This window comes from Orbicella faveolata, unplaced genomic scaffold, assembly GCF_042242905.1.
Source record: "Orbicella faveolata isolate gen_17 unplaced genomic scaffold, um_ofav_v1 contig_47, whole genome shotgun sequence".
In the NCBI taxonomy this organism is placed as follows: Eukaryota; Metazoa; Cnidaria; class Anthozoa; order Scleractinia; family Merulinidae; genus Orbicella; species Orbicella faveolata.
Genome location: NW_028301577.1, coordinates 15,045,463 through 15,058,551, shown reverse-complemented (window position 1 = coordinate 15,058,551; position 13,089 = coordinate 15,045,463). Strand labels below are relative to the sequence as shown.

General features: G+C 37.6%; 1 protein-coding gene across 1 annotated transcript in view; it reads left to right on the top strand.

The window, feature by feature from the left end:
* The window catches only part of LOC110065443 (uncharacterized), a 425,702-nt gene that overhangs the window by 168,373 nt on the left and 244,240 nt on the right, over nucleotides 1–13,089 (top strand). The window contains exon 15 of the mRNA XM_089279275.1: nucleotides 7,924–8,117. Coding sequence (XP_089135401.1) covers nucleotides 7,924–8,117 — 194 coding nt within the window. The remainder of the gene's footprint in view (nucleotides 1–7,923; nucleotides 8,118–13,089) is intronic.

Below are 13,089 nucleotides of genomic sequence, written 5' to 3'. Positions count from 1 at the left end.
TGAAATATGATTTATCTCAAAATAATTGGCTCGTTTTTGTCGTCTTTTTTAGTTACAACTTTCATCTTTCTTTCACTGCGCTGTATTATTTGCATTAAATTGTCATTTAGATGTCTTTTCACTTTTATTTTCTGATGTTTTCTCAAATGTCATCTGCTATAGTAAAAGAATGGATTTTGTTGTTTTCGTTTTTGTTTTGTCCTCTAAAGTTAATAATTAACTTGTTTTTGTGTGTTCAATTTTCTCAACTTTTGTCGCGCAGCAAAGAAAAAATATAATTTCTTGTTTTATGAGTTTTAATACACCTTGAGTGAATCATTACGTCACACCCATGTTTGCGCGCCAAAACTTAAACAAATGCGACCTACACAGGAAATGTACACTACGCCTTATCCGTTGAACGGATAAAAGCATTTATCATCCGTTTGTTATCTGTTTGCAATCCGTTTAGAGCTTTCATGAAACCGTTTCAAGCATTAGGCGAAGTGTTTAACGTTACGATGAAACTGTTTGAACGGCTTTCACAACCGTTCATGAATTTTCTGGATCTGTTAAAACGGAAAGAGGTATCCGTTAAGAACATCTAAGCATCCATTAAAACAGCAAAAGCAATCTTAAAAAATCCAAGCATCCGTTTAAACGGCAAAAGCAGTCCATAAAGAAATCTTTGAATTCGTTTTAATGGGAAGCCTATCCCGTATCCGTTTAGAAAGTCTTGGAACCATTATAAAAACGTTTCAGCAAACATTTTAAGCTTACTGTTAAAACAACCAAAGACAATGTTAACCAGAAGCTACAGAGATTCGAAGACAGACAGAACGGAATGGTAAAACAATTTGTTGAAACAAACAGAAAGCAGTGGTATGCTTGTAAATAAATCAAGTTGGCATCTCATTCACGAACATTCGATTTAGAACTTTAATATGTCTTATGTTTTGTTACAGGTTGAGTTTTTAAAGTTAGCTTGCCCAGTACATATTTTTATTTCCTTCTCTTATCAAAGTAAAAACATCGAAATGAAAAACAGTGGTGGTTGAATGAGAACAAGAACAGCTGTGTTTGGGTCACATGAATTCTCGTAAAACTACGGTATGCGACATGGCACTTTGTTTAGAGTGTTAGAATTGTATTGTAACAAACATAAAGGTAAAAGGTTAAGTCTGCATGCGATCCAAGTGGCCCATCAGGCCGAAGCTTATCCTGGTTTCTGTAGCATGAAGCGACTAGGAGTATTTCTACTCCCCCCTGGATGGGATGCTAGTCCATCGCAGGGTTACCCCCAGCATTAAGTTCGCCGGTACCCATTTATACACCTGGGTGGAGAGAGGCACTGAGAGTAAAGTGTCTTGCGCAAGAACACAACACAATGTCCCCGGCCAAGGCTCGAACCCGGACCGCTCGATCCAGAAACGAGTGCACTAACCATGAGGCCACCACGCCTCCCACATTGTCACAAACATACCTTTCCGTTTATCCGTCCCCTGCATTCTATTTTGTGTTAAATCGTACTGAGGTCGTGGACAGTATATTTCTAGCTTGAAATCGTTAATCATCAATCCTCGTCCAAGGGCCATCTGAGTACTGACATTTTAGGCTAGGAGAAAACTTCCCCGACCCCATCCAGGAAATATTTTTCTCTTGCGTCACGTTTGAATTGCACGTAACAATTCGTGGTATTGTGGCACTAAATTAATGTGTTTCTGCTCTTGAACAAACTCGCTCATCTACCATTTGTGTAGTATTTTTATTTATAGTAAATCTTGTTTCCTTAAAATAATTTGTTACTGGAGATTACTTTGTTTACATCGATGGAATTTGGTTGGAAATATTTCTGGATTGGCATTGCATACAATGACTTTGATTAAACAAACATGGACAGAATTGTGTTTTGTTTTCTCGACAATTCGTCATAGAGAAAATTTCCAACCGTAAGTAGTTATTTGCTTGCTTTGAATTATATTATCTATATCCAGTTTACAGATGTACTAATTAGAATTGTTCAGATTATTGCTTTTAAGTGCTTATGGTTCAAAATAATTTTGACTATTTTGCTAATCGCGTGCTAAGTCAGTGACCCTTTGATCGAAAAGTTGGGCGTTTAAATTAAAAGTTTGGGTAACCGTTCAAATCCTTGAGGTCATCTGTTTGAACACATGAGCTAACTGTTTAAACACATGAGCTAACTGTTTAACCCATTGACTCCCAGAACTTTCTGCCAAAAATGCATTTCTTGGACATTTTGGAGATTTTCACGCTGGATATGGGCCAAATTAGCTCCAATCTAGTCAAAAAGGCATTTGCAACATGACAGCATGCTTTTTTTCCAGTAGCATCGCGTTTTACGACATGCTTGCTTGCTTGGACATGCACAGAAATCAGACCTACATCTTTAGGCTTTTCATTTTTTTAATGTTTTATTCGCCTTTCCATTTTCTTCTTCTCTTATCTTTTTGCTGCAGTGATTGACCTTATACTGGGTGTGCTTACAGTTCAAAAAAGTCTGACAAAGCATCATCGAGATGGGCAATTTTAACCCTGGAGTAGCCACATGTAGTCGCACTGAATTTTGCTCCGAGTTTTTCACTCAAATTTCTGAGCATTTTCGTACATATTTCAGGTTCCATTTGAGCCAATCAGTCTGATCTGGGTATCATTGGAAAGATCTTTTCCTCCTGCAGAAGTTGAGTATAGGTGATGCCAATTTTGGTCAAACCTGATGACGTCAGAAGTCGAACAAAGGCCAAGGCTCATCACGGGCGGGTACGGGTGGCACAGGAGTCAATGGGTTAAACACCATCTGTTCGAAAATTTTTGCTAGCCATTTTAATGCTTGAAGTTATCCATTTGAAAATTTTTGCCATCCGTTTTAATGCCTCCAGTCATTTGTTCAAAAATTTTCGCTAACCGTTCAAACGCTTTGCCAAGCTGTTTTCCAAGATTCAGTAACCATTAAAACGTTTGTACATGTAGGAAATGTTTTAATGCTTTTAAAGGCATTTACTATCCGTTTATTATCTGTTTATCATCCGTTTATTTTAGCCCGTTTAATGGATAGGGGCTAATGCACGTTTTCCTGTGTAAGGTCACAAATTTTAAATTTGCATCCAAACAAGTGGTACAAGTTGGCTTCATTTTATAGAATTAGAAGTCTACTTGTGGCAAGTCTATCTGGAGGCGTTCGTACAGGATGTTTTGGTCTGTGTAAGCATTAACTTTGAATGGCTACCCTGGAACTGCAAACACTCATGCCCCGTCCACACTACGCTGGAGAAATTTGGAAAGGGTGTTAATCACTCTGAAAACACATCGAATGTTTTCCGTCCACACTTTGTTGGAGAAATTTGAAAACGCAACAATCACCTGTCATTTTGGATTTGTGTTTGAGGAAATGACATCCTTGTTTTGGAAAAGCTCCATTTTGAAAATGTTTTGAGTCCACATTAAAACACAAAGCCTGCGTTTTCAAATTCCTCGGGTTTGAACAGTGTTTTCGTTTGAAGAGTGCCCGTTTTCTTGGCAAATTATTGTGGATGGAAAACCTAACCTTAGAAATAAAGCTGTACTTTCAAATTTTCTGGTGTAGTATGGACAAGGCCTCACTATGGTTGTTTAACAAGTATTACAAATCAAACCTGAAGGTCAAAATATCTAAAATTACACACTGGTCGGTAAACACGCACTGAGTATCAGATAAGATCAAAATCTCTGTTGATATCACAAATTGTTCTTGCAGACAGACTGGTTGGTGGTTTCCACTGGAATGCTAGTGGTCAGGAAATGAGTGACCCTGGAGAGATCCAATTTGAAGTCCAAAAATATTGAACGTCCGGTTGAATTGTGCCTAGCTCAGAAACACTTGGCTCGATCGAGTCGTTTGTTTTTCTTTAGCGTGCAAGGGCGCCTGTTTTTTCTGCTCTTGTTTCATGTGCAAAAAAAACCAAGAGCCAAAAAAAACCGGATGCTCTTGCAGGTTAGTTTTTCCTCCAATCATTTTCATTGTTTTTAGAGCCAATGAAACTTAAGAGCAATTCTCCAGGAAAGTGAAGCAAAGTTGGAAATGAAAAATTTTGACCCCCCTTCAATTTTTGTGTGGAGGTAGGTTACCTTGGGGGATAAACAAAAACAACCATATTTGGATCGGCAGATGTATCGTTGCCATGGTAACGGCACTAGATGGCGTCAGTCTCAGGACCATGTTTTGAGCAAAAGTTCCACTCAAAAAGTAAAAGTAAACGAGTCTGGTTCTCGGATGCATGAGAACCAATTCAAATGAAATTCGTACAGATGGTACAGCCACTCTCCCAGTTTATAAAATTCGCCATTAAAGTATTTTGGGTTTTTTAAACAAGAAGAAAATGCTCATCTTACTATGTTCCCTGTCAGCCATTTTGACAAGCAGGAAAAACAAGAACAACCATATTAGTAATTTCTCTGAAAGTACTCTTTCCACATAAACCAAATTAGCTGCAGAGATTACACAGATATTGACGTTTCTAAATATCATAAAATAAATTTGGGGAAAACTATATTCTGGCCATGGGTGCTGAAGACACCTGGGGCAAATTGCAAAATTGGTAATTTTGAGGGCTCTACCATTTGGCGCAAACAGGCTTTGGAGAGAGAAAATCAGCTTCAAAAGTATTTTTTATCATCTTGTCTGTTACCTACATTTAGTTAACAGGGTTTCGGCCAACAAATTTGACAAAATATAAATTGATACAAACCCTACCTTGAAGTTTTGGAAATTTCTTCAGGATGCTTTCGTTGCATGGTTCTCTCCAATGTCTCTTCTTCACTCGCTCCATTTTCTTGACCAAATCTAGCGCTGACTCTAATCTAACAGTTACTCCCATCAAATATCCAGTTTGCCATGTTTCAGACCAGAGATGATGATACAAGAAGCCCACATACACTTGACAAAGAATAGTTGAAAGGTCAAAACATGGTTGCAATACTTGCGATTTCTGCTGTCAAGCACCTAAATTCATCAATATTATCCAGCCAGGAAGTAAAGTAAATGTGTTGAGATCAATGTACAAAGCAAATGCATGCCTTTGAACAATCCAAAGTAATGTCTTTGGCTAAAATCGAGTCAGATTTTGCCAAGAATGGTGAATAAACTGAATGTGTAGGCCAAAAGTCTGAGAAGCACGACAGCTGACCGGATGTAACACAATGTAATGAGATGTAACATCGGATACAAGTTTAATGATATCCTCTTGTAATGGGGTTGTTTTACAATGGCAATCGTGAAGAAAGCCAAAACAAAACAAAAAAAAAACGAAAACCGAAGAACCGAATAAAAGCATCAAAGAAAAATTAAACGTTGAGCAATCTCATACCCTGGGAAACTAGGAACAAGGTTGAAATGTTTAGGTGCAAAGTCTGACTCGTATTCATATGCACCAGGGCCCCATGTTGAATTTTATTTTTGTTGAATGGGTGCGAGTGCAATCTGCATTTTTGGCATGCACAGCATGAATTTCTCTTTTTTGCATACCTGTATAGACAGACAGAATTCGAACGTCCAAGAGTTCTCGGAAAAACTAACTTCCTTGTTCTCATTCAAGCCTGCACATCAGTTGTTGTTAATGAAAACCTGTACATATTTTAACACCTGTCAGTACTCCTGGATTTACTGTAGCTAAATCAAGGGATGAAAAATGGTATCCTCTCTTATACAAACTTGATCCAGTGCAGTAAAGCCAATGGAGGTAATCAGGTTGCATAAAACCATCAGTGAAGCGCTTTTCTTCTGTCCTCTTTATTCACCACTGTATTAAAACAGTCATAAAAGCGGATCAAAAGTTGTCCTTTCATTCCTCTATCAATGATGTATTCAACCAAAAATATCGTAAGAAGAGACAATGCCATTGCAATAATGTCGCTTTATCTGAAGCTACAAACACAAAAAAACAAAACGTGTGTATATCGCATCTTAAAAGTACATCCAGTCAGCAGTTTTGCTCCTTGCATTTCCGGTCTACATACATTTGGTCGTAAACAACGATTTCGAGCTATTTCTTCGCTTCTCGACCATGTACCACGGAATGTACGGCTCAATTTAGCCAAAGACTTAATTCAGAATCGTCGCAGACATGCATTTGCTTAGCTGTGATCTTGATGCATCTATTTAACTTCCTGGATAGATTGTATTGATGAATTATTTCGATAGTCGACACACGACTGTGTTTGACCTGTTCGACTGTTCTATTTTCGGGTTTTTGCATCATCATCTGGTCTAAAAGTACATGTTCCGTGAGGCTAGCCAGTTAGATTTGACCTTTGCGCTTGAGTGTGTGCAAGATTCGGTCAAGAAAATGGAGCGAGAAAATTGAGGAGAGACCCATACTATATGACAAAAGCATCCTGAAGAAATTCCCAAGAGTTACAAGGTAGACTTTGTTTCAATTTATATTTCATCAAATTTGTTGGCCAAAAACCTAATCAATCAAATGTAGATAACAGATACGATGATAGAAAATACTTCTGAAGCTGATACTCTCTATTTAAAGCCTGATTGAGCCAAATACTAGAGCCCTCAAAATTTCCAATTTTTCAATTTTTTGCGACTTGCCTCAGACGCCTTCGACACCCATGGCCAGAATATAGTTTTCCCCAAATAGATTTTATGATATTTAGAAACTTCAATATCTATGTAAGCTTTGCTGCTAATTTGGTTTTTTGGGAAAGAGTACTTTCGGAGAAATTACGAATATGGTTGTGCTTGTTTTTCCTGCTTGTCAAAATGGCTGACAGGCAACATAGTAGGACGAGCATTGTCGTCTTTATTATAAAACCCAAAATACTTTAATGGCAAATTTTATAAACTGGGAGAGTGGCAGTACCATCTGTATGAATTTCATTTGAATTGGTTCTCATGCACCCGAGAACCAGACTCGTTTATTTTTACTTCTTGAGAGTAAATTTTTTGGACAAAACATAGACCTCAGGCCGATGTGATCAAGTGCGGTTACCATGGCAATGACACACCTGCTGATCCAAATATGGCTGTTTTTGTTCATCCCCCAGGTTCCCTACCTCCGCACAAAAAATGAAGGGGGTTAAAAATTTTCATTTCCAACTTTGCTTCACTTTCCTGGAGAACTGCTCTTAAGGCTGCAATGGAACTAGATATTCCCTGGATACTCTAGACAACGTTTTCCTTCTATATTCTTCACCATCAGCATACCTACATTGGTCACATGAGCTGGAAGTGTGTTCCTCTCTTTTTGCTTAATTTTCTCTTGTTTCCCTTGACAAAGGAAAATAACCCTTGTTTCCTCATCGCCTTGTATCAACTTGAAATGAAACATCATTGTGTCCTTGCATGTCCTTAAAAGCAGAACCTGATAATGCTATTTTGCAAGAAAACTTATTTCTGTATATCTCATTTGATGAGAGAATGATTAATGTTTTCATTAAGACGGTATTGCCTTGATTTTTCGATATTTCCAAAGTTCACCTTTCACCCACATTTACTACCAACTATTTCTTGGTGAACCAGAAACAAAATTGATAAATGTTTAAACACATGACATCGTCCACCCTTTTCAAATGTAATAGCATGATCATTTTAATTGTAATGCCTTCTTATCCAAATGTTACTTTGTTTCTGTGGTACCTTATTAGCGAACACTGAACTATTGCTCATACTCTAAATATGGAAATCAACTGCATTATTCCCTAAACCAGATAATATTAAACATAATCCAAAAAATATATTAATATATTTGTTCAAGTTACGAGTTTGCTCACAGAGCACTTTGATTTGAGTTCAGCAGGTGATAGCCACTTTGATAATCAAAGGAGTGGAATTGCTTCTGATGTGACCACTATACACCACCATAAGCAAAACTTGCCTCAAAAGCCTGCCAAGTTTAATTATTGTGTTGCAGTCTATTGTTCCTTGACCCTTCCTATATACTTCCCATTTGACATCATTATCAGGAAAGATTTTTGGAGATCCCAACATTGAAAACACTGGTATTGATTCAGATGTAAGCTTAACACCTTCCACTAAAGCTTCCGTTACCATTGCTCCAGTGCACATCAAGAGCAGCAACACAAATAAGGCATACATGTATGGAACACCTACACCTATTGTCACATTGCAGGTAAGGTGAACTTATGTGTAACTAGTTATTTTTCTACATTTTTTTCTTCTGAAAGATCAGTGACAATTTCTACAAGCACTGCATGTATCTGATGTGTGTTTCTTATATCAGAGAACCGGTTTTTTAGGTTACATGAGCAAGGGCTCTCTGTATGACAGAGATCTAGAAACCCATTGCCATGGCTCCTGTGTTTATTTCATAATAAGAGATAAAGATGGCAAGTTCTTGTTTGGTATTCCTCAAACTAACCTTATTAACTATATTAGATACATACACTTCATTTAAGTTTGGATTTACAGAGTAGCATATACATGCTAATTGCTCTGAGGGCTATCTAAACTATAATTAAAGTAAATACTGCATGGAGACTGGGAGACTGGAGCTAGAAGAGACATGCTTTTATAAGCCCCAGCTTAATGTGAATTTATGGGAGTTTGTGAAGTTTTTAATGGCAGATATATTTCAAAAACTTAAAGGAAAAAGCAGAAAGAGTAGCTCTACCTCTAGCAAAGAAAAATAACCAACCATTTGGAAGACAAAAGATCGAAATTTGACCTGTCAGAAAGGGGTTCATGGAGTCAATGAAGTGCGTTCTGTACTAGAAATGGTGAAAGACGTGTTGCCTAAACTTGACATTGTCCTTAAAAAACTGGAGGCGATGGAAACAAAACTTGACAGCCTTGAAAGCTATGTCAAAAATGTGGACACTAAAAGGAACGGATTAAAGTGCACCTAACCCAAAATTCACTAAAACGAATCTACTGGTTATTTGAATCACCTCTACCAAAAAATTTTTGAATTCCATTAAATCCTCCACTGCCATTTTGTTGTCCAAGTTTGAGGAGAATGAGTCCAGCGGCTATTGTGATGTCTACCCAGGAAGGTTGAATATCTCATGTCCTCTCATTTCCTTCAGGATGGTGCAGTACACATTCGAAAAGTTCGCAGAAATGCCTTCCAGAAGTGCTATCGGCTGTTTCAGCAATATCCCAGATTTAAAGAAAGATATACTGTACAATGTACTGGTAATGATCAGTCAGTGGTGCAATAAAGACATGAACAATGGTTGATTTTGTTGAACCGAAACAAGAGAACTGAGTCTGAGAGAACCATTGAAGAACTCTCACTGGAATTGTTCTGCAGACTTTCAAATGCTATTTTCGAAATTTCTGTTTAAAGCCAACCAGCAATTTATAGAAATACTACCAACAACCTATATCTTCCAATCTCGCAGTATTTATAACATAGGCGGCAAAGTTGTGTGATCAATCAAGAAGTGTTACGACTGATATTCTGATATGTAAATAGGTCGCAACTGTACGCCACCAACCAACACTTATTTCTCTTTCGATTTAGATAAAAGTTGAAGATTAATCCTTTAGAATTACATGATCACAGAGTTTTTCGGAGGTTTGGAAATCAGCAGTGTGAGAAACATTCTGTGCAATAGTGTCGAAAATTTGAGCTCGAAACATTATCTTCGGACCGCTTAGGGAACACATCCTTTTCACTTATTGGATGAATTTCACTGCAAACGTTGAGAACATTTTACATTGGTTATTTGAAGTTACAACTTAAAACGTGTGACAATGTGGAATCGGTAACTGTATGAAATGTTTACTTCTGCCTCACTTCCCACATCTTCAAAAATACAGGTCCAGACAATTCTACAATTTTCAATCGATTGAAGCCAGTGTTTTGGAGGTCATCAAGTCTCGAAAACTGCAACACTTACGTTGCTCTTATAAACATAATGCATTCCAGATAGTAAAACACAAACTGGATTTAATAGTACAGCCACACCTTGGCAAAATACATTCTTGCTAAGGACAAATGTAAACGGGGTATAAGCACGCGTGGGAATTTTGTGTTCAGGTGACGAAATTACCATCCAAAGCAGTCCTGTAGTTTTCTTTCCTGCTTTTCGTTTGCCTGCTCCTCCACTTGCTCCACTGCTTCTCCTGCACCCTGAAGGTGGAGAAGACACCAGCAAGTGTTCGTAGATTTCTTGCAGACAGAGCCTTGCTTCGATGACATGAGCGACATTTTCTTTTTTCTTTTTTAACGCCATATCTAGCTGTCCATTCCTAATATACAAGCAGTTGGTCTGCAAAGAAGTCTTCCCCGTCGTCGTTTGAAATGTTGCAAATTGCTCTCAAAGCTCTAAGCAGGGAGTTCACAGTTGTCAAACTTTTCTTTCAGAGTTTTCGGAATTGAAACTTAACTCTGACTCCAGTGACGAAAAAGAAATGATTCTGAAACAAAACTTGGACGTTTTATTCCCAAAATATATCGGAACAATTAGTTTTGTTTTCCATTCTCTCAAGCAAATACAGAGAGCTGACTGAGGACCATTGTGTTTGGTTCCTGGGTAGACATCATCAGCAACTACCACCCCAGACGCCCTAAAATGCGGTAATGCAACACTTCAAACGTGACTTTGAAAGGGCATAGAAAATCGAGAATTCAACCAAATTCAAAAATTTCTTTGCCCAAATGCTGTGAATAACAAGTGGATTCGTTTCAGCAAAAAAAAATTTGGTGTTAGGTGCACTTTAACTAGAAAGTGGAAACTGTGGAGGTGACAACAAGAAATGCAATGAAGTCTATCGAAGAGGATTGGCATTCCTGAACAGCGAGATCAAACTGCTAAAGAATTCGAAGAAAGACTGCACCACTCTCAGACAAGAGGTTTTTGTTGGTTTATAATTATTTTTATCAGTTAAGTAACAGCTAGTAAATGTTTATTGGTTGGTTCTGAATTAGATACTGAGTTCGCTTTGTTTTGTTTTTTGGCAACATGGAGGAAATTTTACTGTTTACAATTATTATTACAATGTGTTCCGGAGTCCCAGACCTGCTGTGTGGTAGTGGTGCAAAATGAGCTTATCAGAAATGGCTTTTTCTATCTGGAGTGGCTCCTGTGGCAAAGGTTAAAAAAACAACATATTTACTGGAAAGTAGATTCTAAGAGTAACCCACATTTTAAAACAAGCAAGTTTCTCAGTCGGCAAAAACAAGCACAGGACTACTTCTGTCATGCATGCATGACAGAAGCGCGACTTTCTCACACATCAGTAATGTTTGAAACCTTATGCAAATTCAAAAGGTGTCCCAACAATATGATTGTTATCTTAATTACTAAGAAAAGTATTCAAACTCGGTACATGCTGTCTTAAAAGATTTCATTCAATAGGGTTCTCTTCGAAATAAGAGGAATGCACAAGGCAAACTCATGAGATTTTGGTGTTCAGAAAATCATTTATGTGCTTATCACAACCATAGTTATACCGGTAATGTTTTACCACATTGCGAACAGGGTAGAATTTACGAAGTTTGCCTTTCAAGTCTCCTTGATTACCATTTGTTTAGAAACACAAAATATATTTTCTGCAAGAGCTTTTCGCCTGTAATAATAACTGCTTGAAAAGTTCTTAAAGAAATTTACAACATCGTAGCGTCTCATTTGTTTACACATGAAGTTTTTGCGGTTCAGTGTGGAGTTTGAATGAAACACAGATCACACCAGAAGGCGAAAACAACACTTGTGAAAGACAATGAATTTGGCATTCAGGAGCAAAAAGCATTGGAACCCAGGCAAACTACACTGTAGTTTGATTTTTCTACATGAACTGTTTCTTCACGGGCCTCATTATTTGAAGATGTTTTGTGATTGTCACATTATCTGCTAGCAGACTGTACAAGTGATCAGAAGGCTTTTTTCTGTAGGCGTCATGAACACGCAAGTACGTAATAAGCAAGGACGCTCGATACTATTTTCACAGTATAAGCAAACATAAATCCAGATCTAGTCTCATCTGTTCAAAATATATCTCTTCCCACTGCAGTGACTTATCTTATGGATAACATTGCAAGCAAGCGCTGAGCATTTCAACCACCAACAGGCACTGCAGCAACTTCTTGTGCCTTCTTGCGGCTTGCGGTAAGATTCATAAGTTCTTGCGGTTAGATTTTCAACTTCTTGTGGCTTCTTGCTGTTAGATTTTCAACTTCTTGTGGCTTCTTGTGGTTAGACTTTCAACTTCTTGCATTTCGAATGTTCTTGCGGGTAAACCGCCAAAACACGACAATTTTACTTCCCGTGGCGGCCCGTGTGTTGTTGCGATGCAAGAACTTCTTTCACCACTTCTTGCGCATGTATTATTTTTGGGCTGTACTGTAGGTCTTGCACTACTCGGCAGAATTGAAATCATTAAAATGTTTGCTATCCCCAAATTTATGTATAAGGCCTTCCTAATCTAAGTCTCAAAAGGTCTTATAAAAGATGGGAACACACTGCTCTTATAAATGACATAGAAATTGTTGCCTAAAGATGCTTGATATCTGATCTTTGATTTTGTCACAGAAAGTCATTGCATTGAAATGATTTATTGAAGATTACAGTAGCCCTTGGAAAAATGTCCTCGAAACGTTCATGGGTGACATTGGTGGGAAATCTATTTTGTACTACAATTTTGATACTTGTAAACTTCCTATTTACTACTGGACTTCTACAAAGAGTGTCTCAATGTGTAGTCTGATATAAATACAACACATGTGGGTTCTGATGACAATGTTGTAAAACAAACAATATGGAACAATAAGTTTATCCTTATTGAGAACAAGTTGCATTGTACAAAACATCTGGCTGTCCATGGAATTGTTAAAATAGGAGATTTAATATCTGACAATGGTAGGTTTCTCAAAAGTGACAAATTATTGCAAGTGTGACTATCTCCTGTCCACGTTTTTAAATTAATGGGCATCGTTAATTCTGTTCCTAACGAATGGAAGCTTATCATCAAATAAAGTCAGCAGCATAATTTTGTCCTCCCTTGAACGACACGTTTCAAATTAACATAGAAAGCACTAAGGTAAGTGTTTTGAAAGTCACCATGAAAATACTTTACGGTGAATTTAAATGCAAAAATATCCAGATCTTTCTCTGGAATGGAAAAAATGTACTCTCTTC